General features: G+C 38.5%; 1 protein-coding gene across 2 annotated transcripts in view; it reads right to left on the minus strand.

Annotated features, from left to right (window-relative positions):
• Positions 1 to 8,193: 8,193 nt before the first annotated feature.
• Positions 8,194 to 12,778, minus strand: part of btbd11a (BTB (POZ) domain containing 11a) — a 193,915-nt gene continuing 189,330 nt past the window's right edge. For both annotated transcript variants that reach the window (XM_026923081.3, XM_026923080.3), the window contains 4 exons: positions 12,697 to 12,778; positions 12,536 to 12,604; positions 12,000 to 12,113; positions 8,194 to 11,257 (listed from right to left, as the gene is read on the minus strand). In XM_026923081.3, the coding sequence (XP_026778882.1) occupies positions 11,036 to 11,257; positions 12,000 to 12,113; positions 12,536 to 12,604; positions 12,697 to 12,778 (487 nt within the window). In that variant the 3' untranslated portion in view covers positions 8,194 to 11,035. The remainder of the gene's footprint in view (positions 11,258 to 11,999; positions 12,114 to 12,535; positions 12,605 to 12,696) is intronic.

Here is a 12,778-nt window from a genome sequence, read left to right on the forward strand (position 1 = left end):
AGAGCGGTACGTCATGTTAGGGGCCGGGTGTTCAGGCCATGGGGATGAAGACTGTCACAGAGTGGATCAGTCTCTGTTTATAGAGGAGGATGGAATAACCACAGTTCAGTCCCAACAGAACTCAGGTACTACGAGCGATGCATGGCAGGTTCACATTGGTGGTCCACATGCCCCTTGCCAAACCTAGATCTGGGACACTACTTCTGGTTGCAGATGTCACTCTCCTGGTTGTACCCACCTTTGTGCAGTCATGGTAAGAGCTTTCATAAGAGGAGCTTTCGTGCATGGTGGAAAAAGCCATCCAGTCTTGTGCTACCTTGGTATCTGCCTGTCCCGTCGCTGTCCAAACAGACCAGCGTGTAGCTGCAAGAGGGACTTGAGCAGGGACTTGCCAGATAGGAGACCATTTTCAGTTCCAGCTGGTTGATGCGTTCTGATCTTGCACTGGGGCTCCACATACCTGCTGGGCACCACACTACCCCCAGCCAGTGACGGCGGTGTCTGTGCTGAGCCTCTCTCTGATGGGACACTGTTGTGACAAAAGCCTTGTGTCTCCAGTGAGCTAGTGATTGTTCTGAGAAGATGTGTTTCTTTCTGTGGTATTTGGGATTTACTGTAGCTGCAGGCTGATAACCCACCTCTGAAAGTTCTTCTAAAAGTTGCAGAGCTGATAATCCAGGCTGCAGCTATTAGAGGGTGCCATGTAGTCAGTCCATTCGGCTGTGCTGGTTTGTAGTCTCTGAAACCTGCGCTGTTTTTTGGTTGCAGGTCCAAAAAGCAGCAACCCTAGCAAACAGGAAAGTTTGGCTTGACCTTTTCTAAAGGCAGAATCTGTGGTGTGGCACCATTAAACACTGCATATTCAAGCATTTTCTATAATATAAAGCTAGTTTGTGCTTCTGTTCATACAAACAGTAGAACTGAGAAAGTTCCAGAGCCTGTGAGAATGGGAGTGTGTGTGGGAGTAGCCACAACCCTATATAGTGGAGAAACAGAGTTCATTGTTTTGGATTGTGTTGCGTTGCATTTGTTAGAAAGCTGGTAAAAGAATATCTCTGGAGCTCTGACTTGTGTGTAAGATAAATAAAGGAAGACTTTCCCTTGGAATGAACCCAGCATCACGACAGCGACCCAGTGTGAGACACTGTTCAGTTATTGATGTCCCAGTGCAGGAATGCATGAGAGGCTCAAAATCTCAAGAAGAAAGCAATTCCGGACCACACTGTTTTCCTCGTTGGAGAAAGCTAGATACTATTCTAAATTACACTGTATCATGTAAGTGCCACTTATTCCTGTGTCAGAGAACACAACATGTCATGTTCTTTTTCTACTACAATTTTATTCCACAGTTGCACTCTGTACAAAATTTGACTGTACAAAATCTGGAAGTATTATGTTCAGTGCCATTGACATCATTAATTCAGCTGTGGCCTTTCTCCAAAGTGCACTCTTAGAAAAATGGATCCGTTTGGGATCTTTGATTTGTTCTAGATTTGTAAAGGGGCTGCACTTCCCTTTTCTTAAAGGGAAACTGAAGAACCCTTAAGTTAATAAGTTAAAGGTGTTGACCAAGTAGCAGAGAAGAGAAAGTTCATGAGAAGAAGCTCAGAGAGAAAACTTATTTATATTTTTACTACTACTGCCTATTATTATTATTATTATTATTATTATTATTATTATTATTATTATTAAATTTGAATTAAATTAACAAAGTATTTAAAATAACATTTTTAAAATTTTATTTTTAAAAATTAAGTTAATTTAATTAAGGGAATTAAGTTAATCAAATTCACTGATTTTCCTGTTTCTCTCTTTTTTTTTTTTTTTTTTAGGTCATTTACAATTGTGTATTTCGCACCCCCAGTTTTTCCCCTAGTCAACGGTTGTCAGAGGTTACGGTTTCTAGTCCAGTAGAGATCCATGGTGCAGTGGTGACTCCCCTCCTCTGTCAACTCTCATGAAAAACTGCTGAGTTCTTTTGTGAAGTAAAGGAGAGAAAGTGGTCAGTCTCCACAGGACTTTAAAAACCTAAGTTTAAGTTAGTGAATATACAAGAAGACTCCTAGCATGAAATATTATATTATAAAGTAACTGACATATGGCATTATAGGATTATTTTTTATTTGAAGGTAAGTCATAAAAAACAGCATTTATTGCATTCTTTTAAGGTAACATTTGTTCAACATGAACCTCAAACTCGATCCCTGCCAGCAATAACTGAAGCCTTACATTAAAACAGTTGTCTCTAAATGTCATTTTGCTAAATGTCATGCATTTTTGAGAACTGCTTTGAACAACTTGAAATAGAATAAATGAATTGCCCCATATACACAGCCACTATTTTACGATGCTTCTTGGCATTATTTGCAAGTGATATAACAGTAGTCTGATACTGGATGCTAACTGCATTTACGTTAGTATTTAGATTACAAATAAGCTTGATTTTGCAGACATTTATCGTGGATCATCTAGACCAAGCATGTCTGGCTTTACAGTTCTGGCTTCAGGGAACAGGAGACATAATGAGAAAGGTACTTTTACAGTGCAGACTTTAAAATTGATTAATAGCACAGATTAGTCTTAGCCATAAAATATTATGGCTTTTCAATTGTTCATTGGAAAGCTGTTTCGAATCAGTAGTGGTAGTTTTTTTCTGTGTGTAAAAAAACCAAGAGATAACTCCCAAGAGAAATAATTTAGCACTAACACCAAAGAAAACAATGAGAGGTACAATGTACACTCTTAAAAATAAAAGTCGTTTACAGTAATGCCATAGGAGAACCATTTTCTGGTTCTTTAAAGAGCTTTTGTTGGTCTCCCAATAAAATGAAGAATCATTACATCTCTTGACTGGTTACATCATGTGGAAGGATTTTTGTAAAGGTAGGAAATAAATTTTCAGTTTTTTGTGGCACCAACAAAAATAGGCAAAAGACAAATGCAGTGTAATGTTTTTTTGGGAAATGGAAATGGTTCACCTTATAGAACTTTCATTTTTAAGAGTGGACACTGTAAAAAAGAAAAAAAAGTAAAAAAGAAAGAAAAGAAAGACTGTCTTTTGGCTTGTCCTTAAGGGATTACTGTTAAAGGTTCTATGAAAAACCATACAAGAGAGAAGACTGGGTTCCCAGTAGAAACTCTAGGAAAAACAAAGAACGCTGGAGAAACCCTTTTTAAAAGATTATATTACCAACAAAAATTAGATGCTTTCTTATGTACACTTAGGAAAAGGGTTCCTTGAGAGTTATTTGAATAGATAAGGGTTTTTCATTTCCTTAAGTGGTCCTACTGAAAAAGAAACCCCCAAAGGAGAAACTAGATTTAGATTTAACCTTTTCTCTAAGAGTGTACAATTAATTAGGTTAGTGCTCTGCCAGTGCGCCTTAATCAGCATAGTAAACTTGATTTTCTCTGCACCACAGAACGCTGGGTGGCCAATGCTCTACGACATGAGAGTGTTCAGTTGCACCAGAGGCTGCGGATTCTTGGCCTGCAGCAGCAGAGAGAGTTGGCTAGAGTCCGGTGGGCTCAGCTGGAGCTGACAAGAACATTAGACCGCCTCAGAAGTCACAGACCTTCGATACAACATGCGCTGACCCAGCCTGGCACTTCCTCCATCCGTCTTAGGCCTCTCCACCTACACAAACAGCTGCCCATGCAGTCTTGTTGCCCCAATCACATCGTGTGCTCCAGCTGTAACCTGCGGCTCAGGCTGGCAGATGTCCTCCTGCACCGGTTCACCCCAGCACTCTGGACCATGTATTGCCCCCCTTTGCCCAATGCCTGCTCCGGAAACAGTGTGTATAGCATGCCAAGTTTTGTGGAGCAGAGGAACCTCTCAACCATGAATAACTCACTCAGATATTTGCCCTTTTTATAGTGTACTAAAAAGCATCCTGAAATTTGGACGTCAGTGGGGTAACTGTTAAACGCAAGCTACATTTGAAAATCTCTCTGTCAAGCTTTTTAGTCATTCAGTTCATTCTGAAATGTCTAGTAATATTTAGTCTTAGCTTCAGATGCTCCACATGACCCACAGATGGCCTGATAACTTTTTACACTTAAATGGCCACAAGCTGTAGAATCTTGAATGTTGTAATTCTTTGCAAACAGGAGTTTAAGTTATTAAAACACATTCTTAAATCTGAAACTGACTAGTCACCTAAGGAAACCAATATTTTCTGTTCTGAGAATAATAATAACTAAACCATTTGATACTATGGTTGTTCATTTGCAACGGTCTCTTCAGTGTTTCTTTAGTGAGCAAACTGAACTCTCTAGAATAAACTGCTGTCATTAAAAAAAACAGATTTGTGGTCTGATCTGGAAGATATTTTACTAGTTATCCCAGCTTGAGTTGTGAACATCCTGGAGCCAGTGACCCCTTTAACTGTAAAATAAAGTCCATGGACCCCCTCAGTACAGATTTATTTTATGAACATAATCCAATTATTCAAATATTAAGCTCATTATTTAAATTTGTATAATAATATATTGGCTATTATTCTTTTTATTCCTGAACTCTCTACTGAAACAAAACAAGTCCAAGTTGACTTTATTTTATGCCTACCTGTTTCTGAGCTTTTGAGGTTTGAATTACAATGATTCAGTGTAAGTGACCAGTTAAACAGGCTAATAACTATGAGAGCTCAATAATGAATGTAGAATACATTTTTTTTTTTTTATTTAAAAAAAATTGCTGACTCTATTGCAAGCCTTACTGACCCCCGGTGGCCCTTGAAACCCACTGTGAGAACTACTGTTACAGGTTATAAAAACCTGCAACAGTAGTTCTCACAGTGGGTTTCAAGGTTAGTAGCAAATGTTAAAACATATACTAGGTTGACTTCTCAAAAATTCTTAAATCAGTATAGTATTTCACCTTGCATTTTTTTTGTTCTTGAATACAGTCCAGTGCTGTCCAAACACTCTTTCTTTTGTGCCATTGTGTAACTGTGTCATAATGTGAAAAGGCACAAAAAAACCCCAAAGCAGTTTCATGGCCTTGGCATGCTTCTCTGAGAATTTGTGTGTTGCCCTGAAGTAACCTAATTGTTCCTGCTGCAGTCATTATTTTCAGATTTACTGCACAGTCATTCCGCAGTCCAGGAGGCTGAGAAATTGAGTATTTTCCCCCTATTTTCTTCAGTGTTCCCACAATGTTGGAATGCATATTTCACCACTTTAGACATTTCTTTACTTTACAAAGCAGGTAACAGAAAGGTAATAATTTCTGCCAATTTCAAATGGTATTCATTGTGTGTGTGTGTGTGTGTGTGTGTTTGTTTTGTAAGTTGTCAAGGCAATGGACTAAATGCTAACTCAGCCATTTAAACCCAGGCAAACTCTTGTGAATACAGTAGATCCTCCTCCTCCTCCACCTCCTCCTCTTCTTCTTCTTCTTTTCCAAATTCACCACAAATGCAATTGGCTGACAGAGATAGATGAATGCTGTCAATATGAAGTGATGACTAATGCAGTACAGAGGAAGCAAAAGCACAGCAGCAACAACAAAATAAACCCAAATCAGTATATTGAGGGGCAAGAACATAGAAGTGAACATGTTATTAGCTTAAGAAAGCACTGATGTTCCTTAATACTAGTGGGTATTGGGCAATTCTCTACAGTTTATACTTTGTCGTCATCCAAGGAGACTCCCAATAAACTTACAATGTAATTCAGGAAAAATATGCTTTTTTTGTATCAAATGTGACTGTTGACTGAGAATGAGGAATAAATCAAAATATCATCAATATAAGCCATTATGAAACGGTCAAGAAATTGCCTTAAAATGTCATTAATGAAAGACTGAAATATAAATAGGGCATTACTAAATATTCATAATGGCTAGAATTAGTTGAGAATGTTGTCTTCCAATTATCCGCACTGACTGTGCATGTGAAGTGATTGATTGATGTACTGAGTCCCTTTAGGTTAGTTTAAGGTTGACAGGATATCATGCCCACACACATTCACACTTAGTGGCAATTTATCTTAGCCAGTCCTCCTACTGGCATGTTTTTGGGAGGTGGGAGGAAACTGGGAAAACATGGAAGAAAGACATGGATATCTTACTGTAATATTCAATACATAATTATGACCTGCTTCCTTCAAAACCCCCTTCCTTCCTTCCTTCCTTCCTTTCTCTACGAAAAAGAAACTGGTTGCTATGGAAGACTGGGAAGGTCTAATCTAGCTCTTTGGTGATATAATTTTACATGGCTTTATGTTCAACAGGAGACGGGGGTAAGGCCTAGATCTAAGGGGTATGGAGCCCTCTACTACCTCAATGACACAATCATAGGAACAATGGGGGAAGCTGGGAAATTTATCCTTGTTGAACAATAGATCTTGATACTGCAGATACCAGAATTTCTACTTGAGCTTGATTGGAATGGCTTTCAACAGATATGATCATGAACTGAGACTTATGTGTCAGACCATGACCCAATGTCTAGTTTTTACCAACAAATAGAATTGTGATTTTTTGAGCCAAGGAGGGCCTAAGATGAATGCATGACAGGTTTGTTTCAGAACCAAAGGAGAATTTCTATCCGATGGATGGTTCCAACAATGAGACGGAGTCTTGGGCTAGTATGTGTGATGGTACAATGTCCTAAAGACCTTTCATCAAGAGCTTGAATCTGTAGTGTAGGAGATACACATGTGACGGGGATCGCCAGTTCCTTGATGTGGTGATCAATAGATGAGTGTTTGCTCCTTCAAAGATGCTGAGTGATGCAAACTGCTTCTCCAGCATTGTTCCAGAAGAAGGTTATCCAGATGAATGGAAAGGTCAGTAAGTTATTCAAATCATCACAGCAAGCTAATCTGGTTATTAGAGCTGCATGAAGTCCTTTCCTATAAACTACTAAAAGAGCCACCTTATTCCATCCACTATTTGAGCCAGGGTATGAAATTCGAGATCATATTCAGCTGCTGGACATGAGCCTTGAAATTGAAATTAATATTTCACCAAAGGTTCTCCCTTCATGATGGTGATCAAAAACATTCAGAATAGAGTGGAAAAAAGGTAAAAGATTTTTCACCACCTTGCCTCTATTCCAAACTGCATTAGTCCACTCAGGTGCATTTACAGATAAAAGGATTACAGAAGCAATCTGGGAAGAATCCGAACTGGGGGAGGTGGGGAAAAAAAACAAGCATCCCAAGACATTAGGCTAGATCACTGTCATACTTATCAGGGAGGGCTCTGAAATGATGAATGGTGAGATTACAGAAGAATTAGACGCTGGGAAGACATTGGATCCGTATCCACCTTGGCTCAGATGGAAAGTTGGGGATGTGTCCGTTTCTTTTCTGCAGCTCTAAGTGTGGAGACCCTTGTAAGTAAGTGTAGATTCACAATAACGTTGAGGATTGTTAAGAAAAATGACACAATGCAAACAGACCAAATTGCAATCAAAGCCACAGTCAAAAACACTAGGCAATAGGATCAAAATCATAAACAGATATGACAGAATGCTCAGAAAGAATTACAATTAGAAATCCTGGGAGCTGGAGCGATCAGTTAGCAGAGATAGTGGAAGTGGGAGTGGGAGTGATTTCAGACTGGGATTGTGGGAATTTGATTCAGGGCGCTTTGTGACAGTATTGATACAAGCCCTTCGTACTTTTTTATACAACTGACAAGATTGAGTTTAAAGTTTATTCTATTTATTATTTAGTTTCACTTACCCACTGTTATGCTACTGTGCACCTGTGCCAGGTATTAATAGATTACCTTGCCAATTTTTAACGGTGACATTGATTGCTGGGCCAGTTATTGTCTTCATTTTATGAAAAGGGTGCTCCTCTAGTAGCCTACTATATGGCCAATATGTACGCCATTACTAATAATTGGAACCACTAATGACAAATACCTGGGCACCCATACAGTAGGTTAAATTTACAGAAACCTATGTTTTCTATAATTAAATAGTGATATTTGAAGGAGGGTAGTTGCATTTGTTTGTCTACTGGTCTAAATGGAACAGTTTTTTTAATTTTTTAAATAAGTTTTTAATACATGCCTATTGGCTAGTGTGTTATGGTACTGCTTTGGCCTTAGAGGCTTACAAATGGGTGATAAAGAGATTAACCACAATACAAAGTATAAGTACATCAGGTTGGGTTATCTGTCCTTGGATTTTCAGTTTCATCTAAAAGAACCATGACGGCCTAGACGAGTGGTTAAATTATGATCATTTTATTGGCTGTACACAAACGCATGTCATTGAACAATTGCACTGTAGCAGAAGTGACATTGTTTTTTTTCCAATGATAAAGTCAACCACATCCCGTATATTTACACTAAGTTTAATAGATATATTTCTATATATGTATCCTTTGTACAATGTACAATTTTGCAATCAAGTGAAATAAGGATAGCAAACTAAATCCCTCAGATTCAGTCAAAGCATGCAAGTTTTGTGTAATAGAGACATCAAAGAAAACCACGGCGCCGAGCCGCGCTGTCTGTAAGCATGTCTTAATAGCAGCCAAAGCAGATAAAAGTCAAAGCCAAGACACAATGAGCAAGTTGTTATTTTGTCTGAAGAAGTTTGTTTTAAGGATCCACTAACAACCACAATGGCCTCTAGTTTTTACTGGTCCTCAGTGAATAAGTAATAAGTGTAGTACTGAACTACAGGACTATTCCACTAATTAGTAAAGACCTAGAAAGACAACCGTTCCCAGTGTCCATCATATGCAACAATGACAAAGATCGTATCTTTCCTAAGAGTTGATTATATGTGCGATATTGCTTTCACAACTTCAGTTACAGCAGGAGCAACGAACGAAAAGCCATCAAAAGATATAAAAAGTAAAAACATGGACTCCTTGAACATATCCCATTGTAATTCACTGCATGTCCATGGATTTGCTTTTGTTGAACCTGTTGCAGTACAGTTTGGCACACATACATGAGAAAAACACTTGACAATTGACTGAAAATTTGACTGAAAAAAGAGGAAAAAAATATACGATTGTCTTAGCTACAACAAAACAGCTGAAAGGAGTGTAACAATATGACATATATTGTAAGAAAATAAAGCTACTATGATTTCAAATAAAATAATCTTCACAGTTTATAATTATTTGCATCATGATATCACCCCTTTGTTAGCTACATATGAATAAACTCTTAACTCTCTTAAATCTCTTATTACACATCGGAAACAGGAAGATTAACCAACCGTCTCATCCAATTAAACATTCCAGTCTGTCATGTACAGCCCCTGATACATAAAAATGTTAGTTACATACATTCAATCCATCATTAAACCGCTCTCCATTTACTTTTCTTAAATGTTGCATACCAACGCTCTATATTTTATGTGCTCGATGTATATAATACATGATATACTGGGAATACTGGGTTGCCATTACAGGTGCAAATTATAACAAAGACTAAAATGGACAAACAGACCATCGTCTTGAATTTCTTCTGATGCTAGCAGTAACTTCAGATGTTCTTTGGATGAAGTGCCTTATTATTTTTCCTATACACTAGTTACTTTGGGTTCAGTATGTGGAAACAAACACAGACGCACACACACACTCACACACACACACACACACACACACACACACATACATGCTGGTATTACAGTCCTAGGACAGTTTAACACTGACACCGAAGGACACACAAAAAAAAACAAAATAAAAATAAAACCTAACAAAAACACAAGACATGCATTTTGGCAATGACAGAATTGCACATTTAAAACAGCAACACTTGAGCTTGGCATCACGTATAACCAAAGCAAAGGTGCAGATGTGGATCTGCAGTATGTACACTTTGTAGAGTCATAGTGGTACTGACCAGTGTGTTGGCATCTTCCTGTAAATGTTTTTGATTTGCAGTCCACGAAACGATCGTCTCTTGCACAGTAGTGAGTCCCACACACTCTGCATCCACAGTTTGGAATATAAGAAGAATCGTCCTTTAATGACATACTGATGGAGTTCAATAGCACTGTTTTTTATTCCCTTTATGTTTTTTTTTATTACAAAATGTAAAGGCTGCAAAGGGCCCATGCAGTTTATTGAAACAGAATATTGATTTTACACAACTTCAAGGCAAGGATGAGCTGCTCAGTTTTCAGTGTACTAAGCACAGTGGTGGTTTCATAGGTCATTAAAACTGGGCAGAAAGGAACTGGGACATGGAGCACAGACTTCCTACAGTGAGGGCGATGTGTTACCTAGGAGAGCACAATTAGCAAGGGCCGTATGACAGACCACTTCCTAACTACAGACCATGTCTATCGTTAAATAACATTAGATGCGGAATGAAAAATCTTGCTATACAAAAATTCTGTAATCTGTCATGATTTTTTTTTTTCACTTTTACACTGTATTCAAACTAATTTGTGGACTGCTCGACTGCTCCAGACTAATCTTTATTTACTGCTACAAATAATGTAAACTCAAACAAAGGTCATAAGATAAATAAATAGCTTCTACACCATTTAGGAATGGCACATTGATATCAAAGGTGTACTATGATTAGATATAGCAGATTGGTTCAATGGGTTCACTTTTAAGTCAGTAATTAGAGCATTTTTGATTGACACATTCTTCATCTTGAATGTGAATGATGGAAGGAAAAACTTAACTTAATATTTTCTTATTTGATGCTGGACAAGTGGCCAGGGAAAGATAATGTGATAGCAATGCAGTGACTAAACCCCAAGTTCATGATTCTTCCCTTATTGACTATCTGCAATGTCCACAAGAGCTTAAGCAGAGTGAAGATGACATCTTTAGTGGTAAAATGTTTGTTTTTGCCTAGCAATTACATGTCAGAATGCTGGTTAAGTGTTTGCATGACACATAATATATCCCGTGAAATGGCACATTTGCCTCTGAAGTTAAAAACCAGACCTGCAACCTCTTGGTACAGATCAGTGGATGTCATAACTGTTCATAACCATTCATCCTAGAAATCGGCCAAAGAGACCAAATGGAGCCTGCAATGATTTCAAAGTTGCACAGCAGGCCAAAATGGGTGAAATCTTGCACTGAATCAGACTACGGAGCCCTTGGAAGAGGAGAGATGGATGTGGTGGATGCGAGTAGCCAGGGTTTGCTCCAGATCATGGAGCACGTCGTAGGAAGGGCCTGGGCCAGGGCTCTCAGCAGGTACCTCGTACAGGAGCTGCTTAAAGTTCTCCAGCTCAATCAGGAGCACCATGTTCTTCAAAAAGTAGCCTTCGATGAAGGTTGACAGCTCTGTGGCCCCCAGGAACTGAGAACACATTTTGCATGAGAACAGTTACTGCATTCATTGAAGTATTCATAGTTCTAAAAAAATTTATTGACAAGAATGAAAAGATGTGTAAAACCTTGCTAGCTGGTTGATATCCTCGCACACAGAATGTAACAGCAACAACTCGAGTGAAAAGTAGCATCTTAGAAATATTTATATGAATTTCAGAGTTTCTTAGTATTTGGTACTTCCCCTTTTTGCTGTAATGACAGTGTGCACTCGAGCTAGCATGGACTCCACAAGTTTGTGTAAAACCTGTTGATCAATACTAGATCAAATCCATCGGAGTGTCGTTGATCACATGCTTCAATAGAAGAGATAAGACTCACCGAAAATTTGACCTTTTGTACAAAGCAGTTAACATGGTCAATATCACACATTTGGCTAAATTTAAATAGTGACCTAGAAATTGTGCAACATCTTGAATACTGAAAAGTCAAGATGTTGCACATTTCTTTTTTTTGTTTTAGAATTTCCAAAATTATAAAACTTTCTGTTTATTTTCAGTTTTAAATAAAAAAGCCCAGAGTTTCTTTTCAGAACTATATACAGTAGAAAATGTCAAAATTTCATCATGTGAGGGTTCTTCCATGGCCACCACACATTTCAGTAATGCACGAGTTAATATATACCGAGCAGTGAAGGCTTGGTGGTTGACATTTTGAGCTAGTGATCAAAAGATTATGAAAGACCTTGAAAGATTTTGAAATATGCTTCTCACCTTGGCATGTTTGTAAATGTCCACACACGTTTCTATGGTGATGTTCTTGGAGCAGATGATCTCACAGTGTCGCTGGAGGGCCTCAAGCTGGAAGAACTTGGCTGCAGACAGGAGCTGCAAAAGAGACAGAGAGAAGATTTAATGATCAGGTTATAGACTCATGTGAAGCAATGGACAGTAAAACGATTAATATGGAGGTTTGTAGAATTAACAATGACAGAACAATTACAGCAATGGCTCTGAAATGTGCACTGAATCTGACTGATGGAGACAATTAGGTAAAGTACATTTTGCCCTGTTACGCTTATGGTTATACTTTCAGGATGCCTAAAAATGAATCACTGTGATGACAAATAATGATGATTCAGTGGCTTGTCTAGCATTAGCTGGAAATCATAGCTTGAGAGCTATCCCCTCTTATGGCACGCTCTATAAGATCTACTGAATAAAGGAGACAGATGAGAGGCAGAGGATGGATGAGGAGATGAATAATATGTAAAGTGATAAAGAGAGGAAGAGAAATGCTTCTATAATACCTCCATGACTTCAGTGTTTCTGATGTGCAATGACTCAGTGCCACCACAGTACAGGTACTGCATCACCAACTGCAACACACAGAACATTTAGTGCACAGGATACACCAGGGCAATCTACAAGTCCAGTATTTTACTGCATGTGAGCACAAAAGCTTTCCAACCTGAAAAATGTTGTACTTGACGTGACTGATTTCAATGCATGTGTTCTCTGCAGCGGGCCTATTGGAGAGCAGAGACTTAAAC

Source organism: Pangasianodon hypophthalmus, chromosome 18 (assembly GCF_027358585.1).
Source record: "Pangasianodon hypophthalmus isolate fPanHyp1 chromosome 18, fPanHyp1.pri, whole genome shotgun sequence".
Taxonomy (NCBI): domain Eukaryota; kingdom Metazoa; phylum Chordata; class Actinopteri; order Siluriformes; family Pangasiidae; genus Pangasianodon; species Pangasianodon hypophthalmus.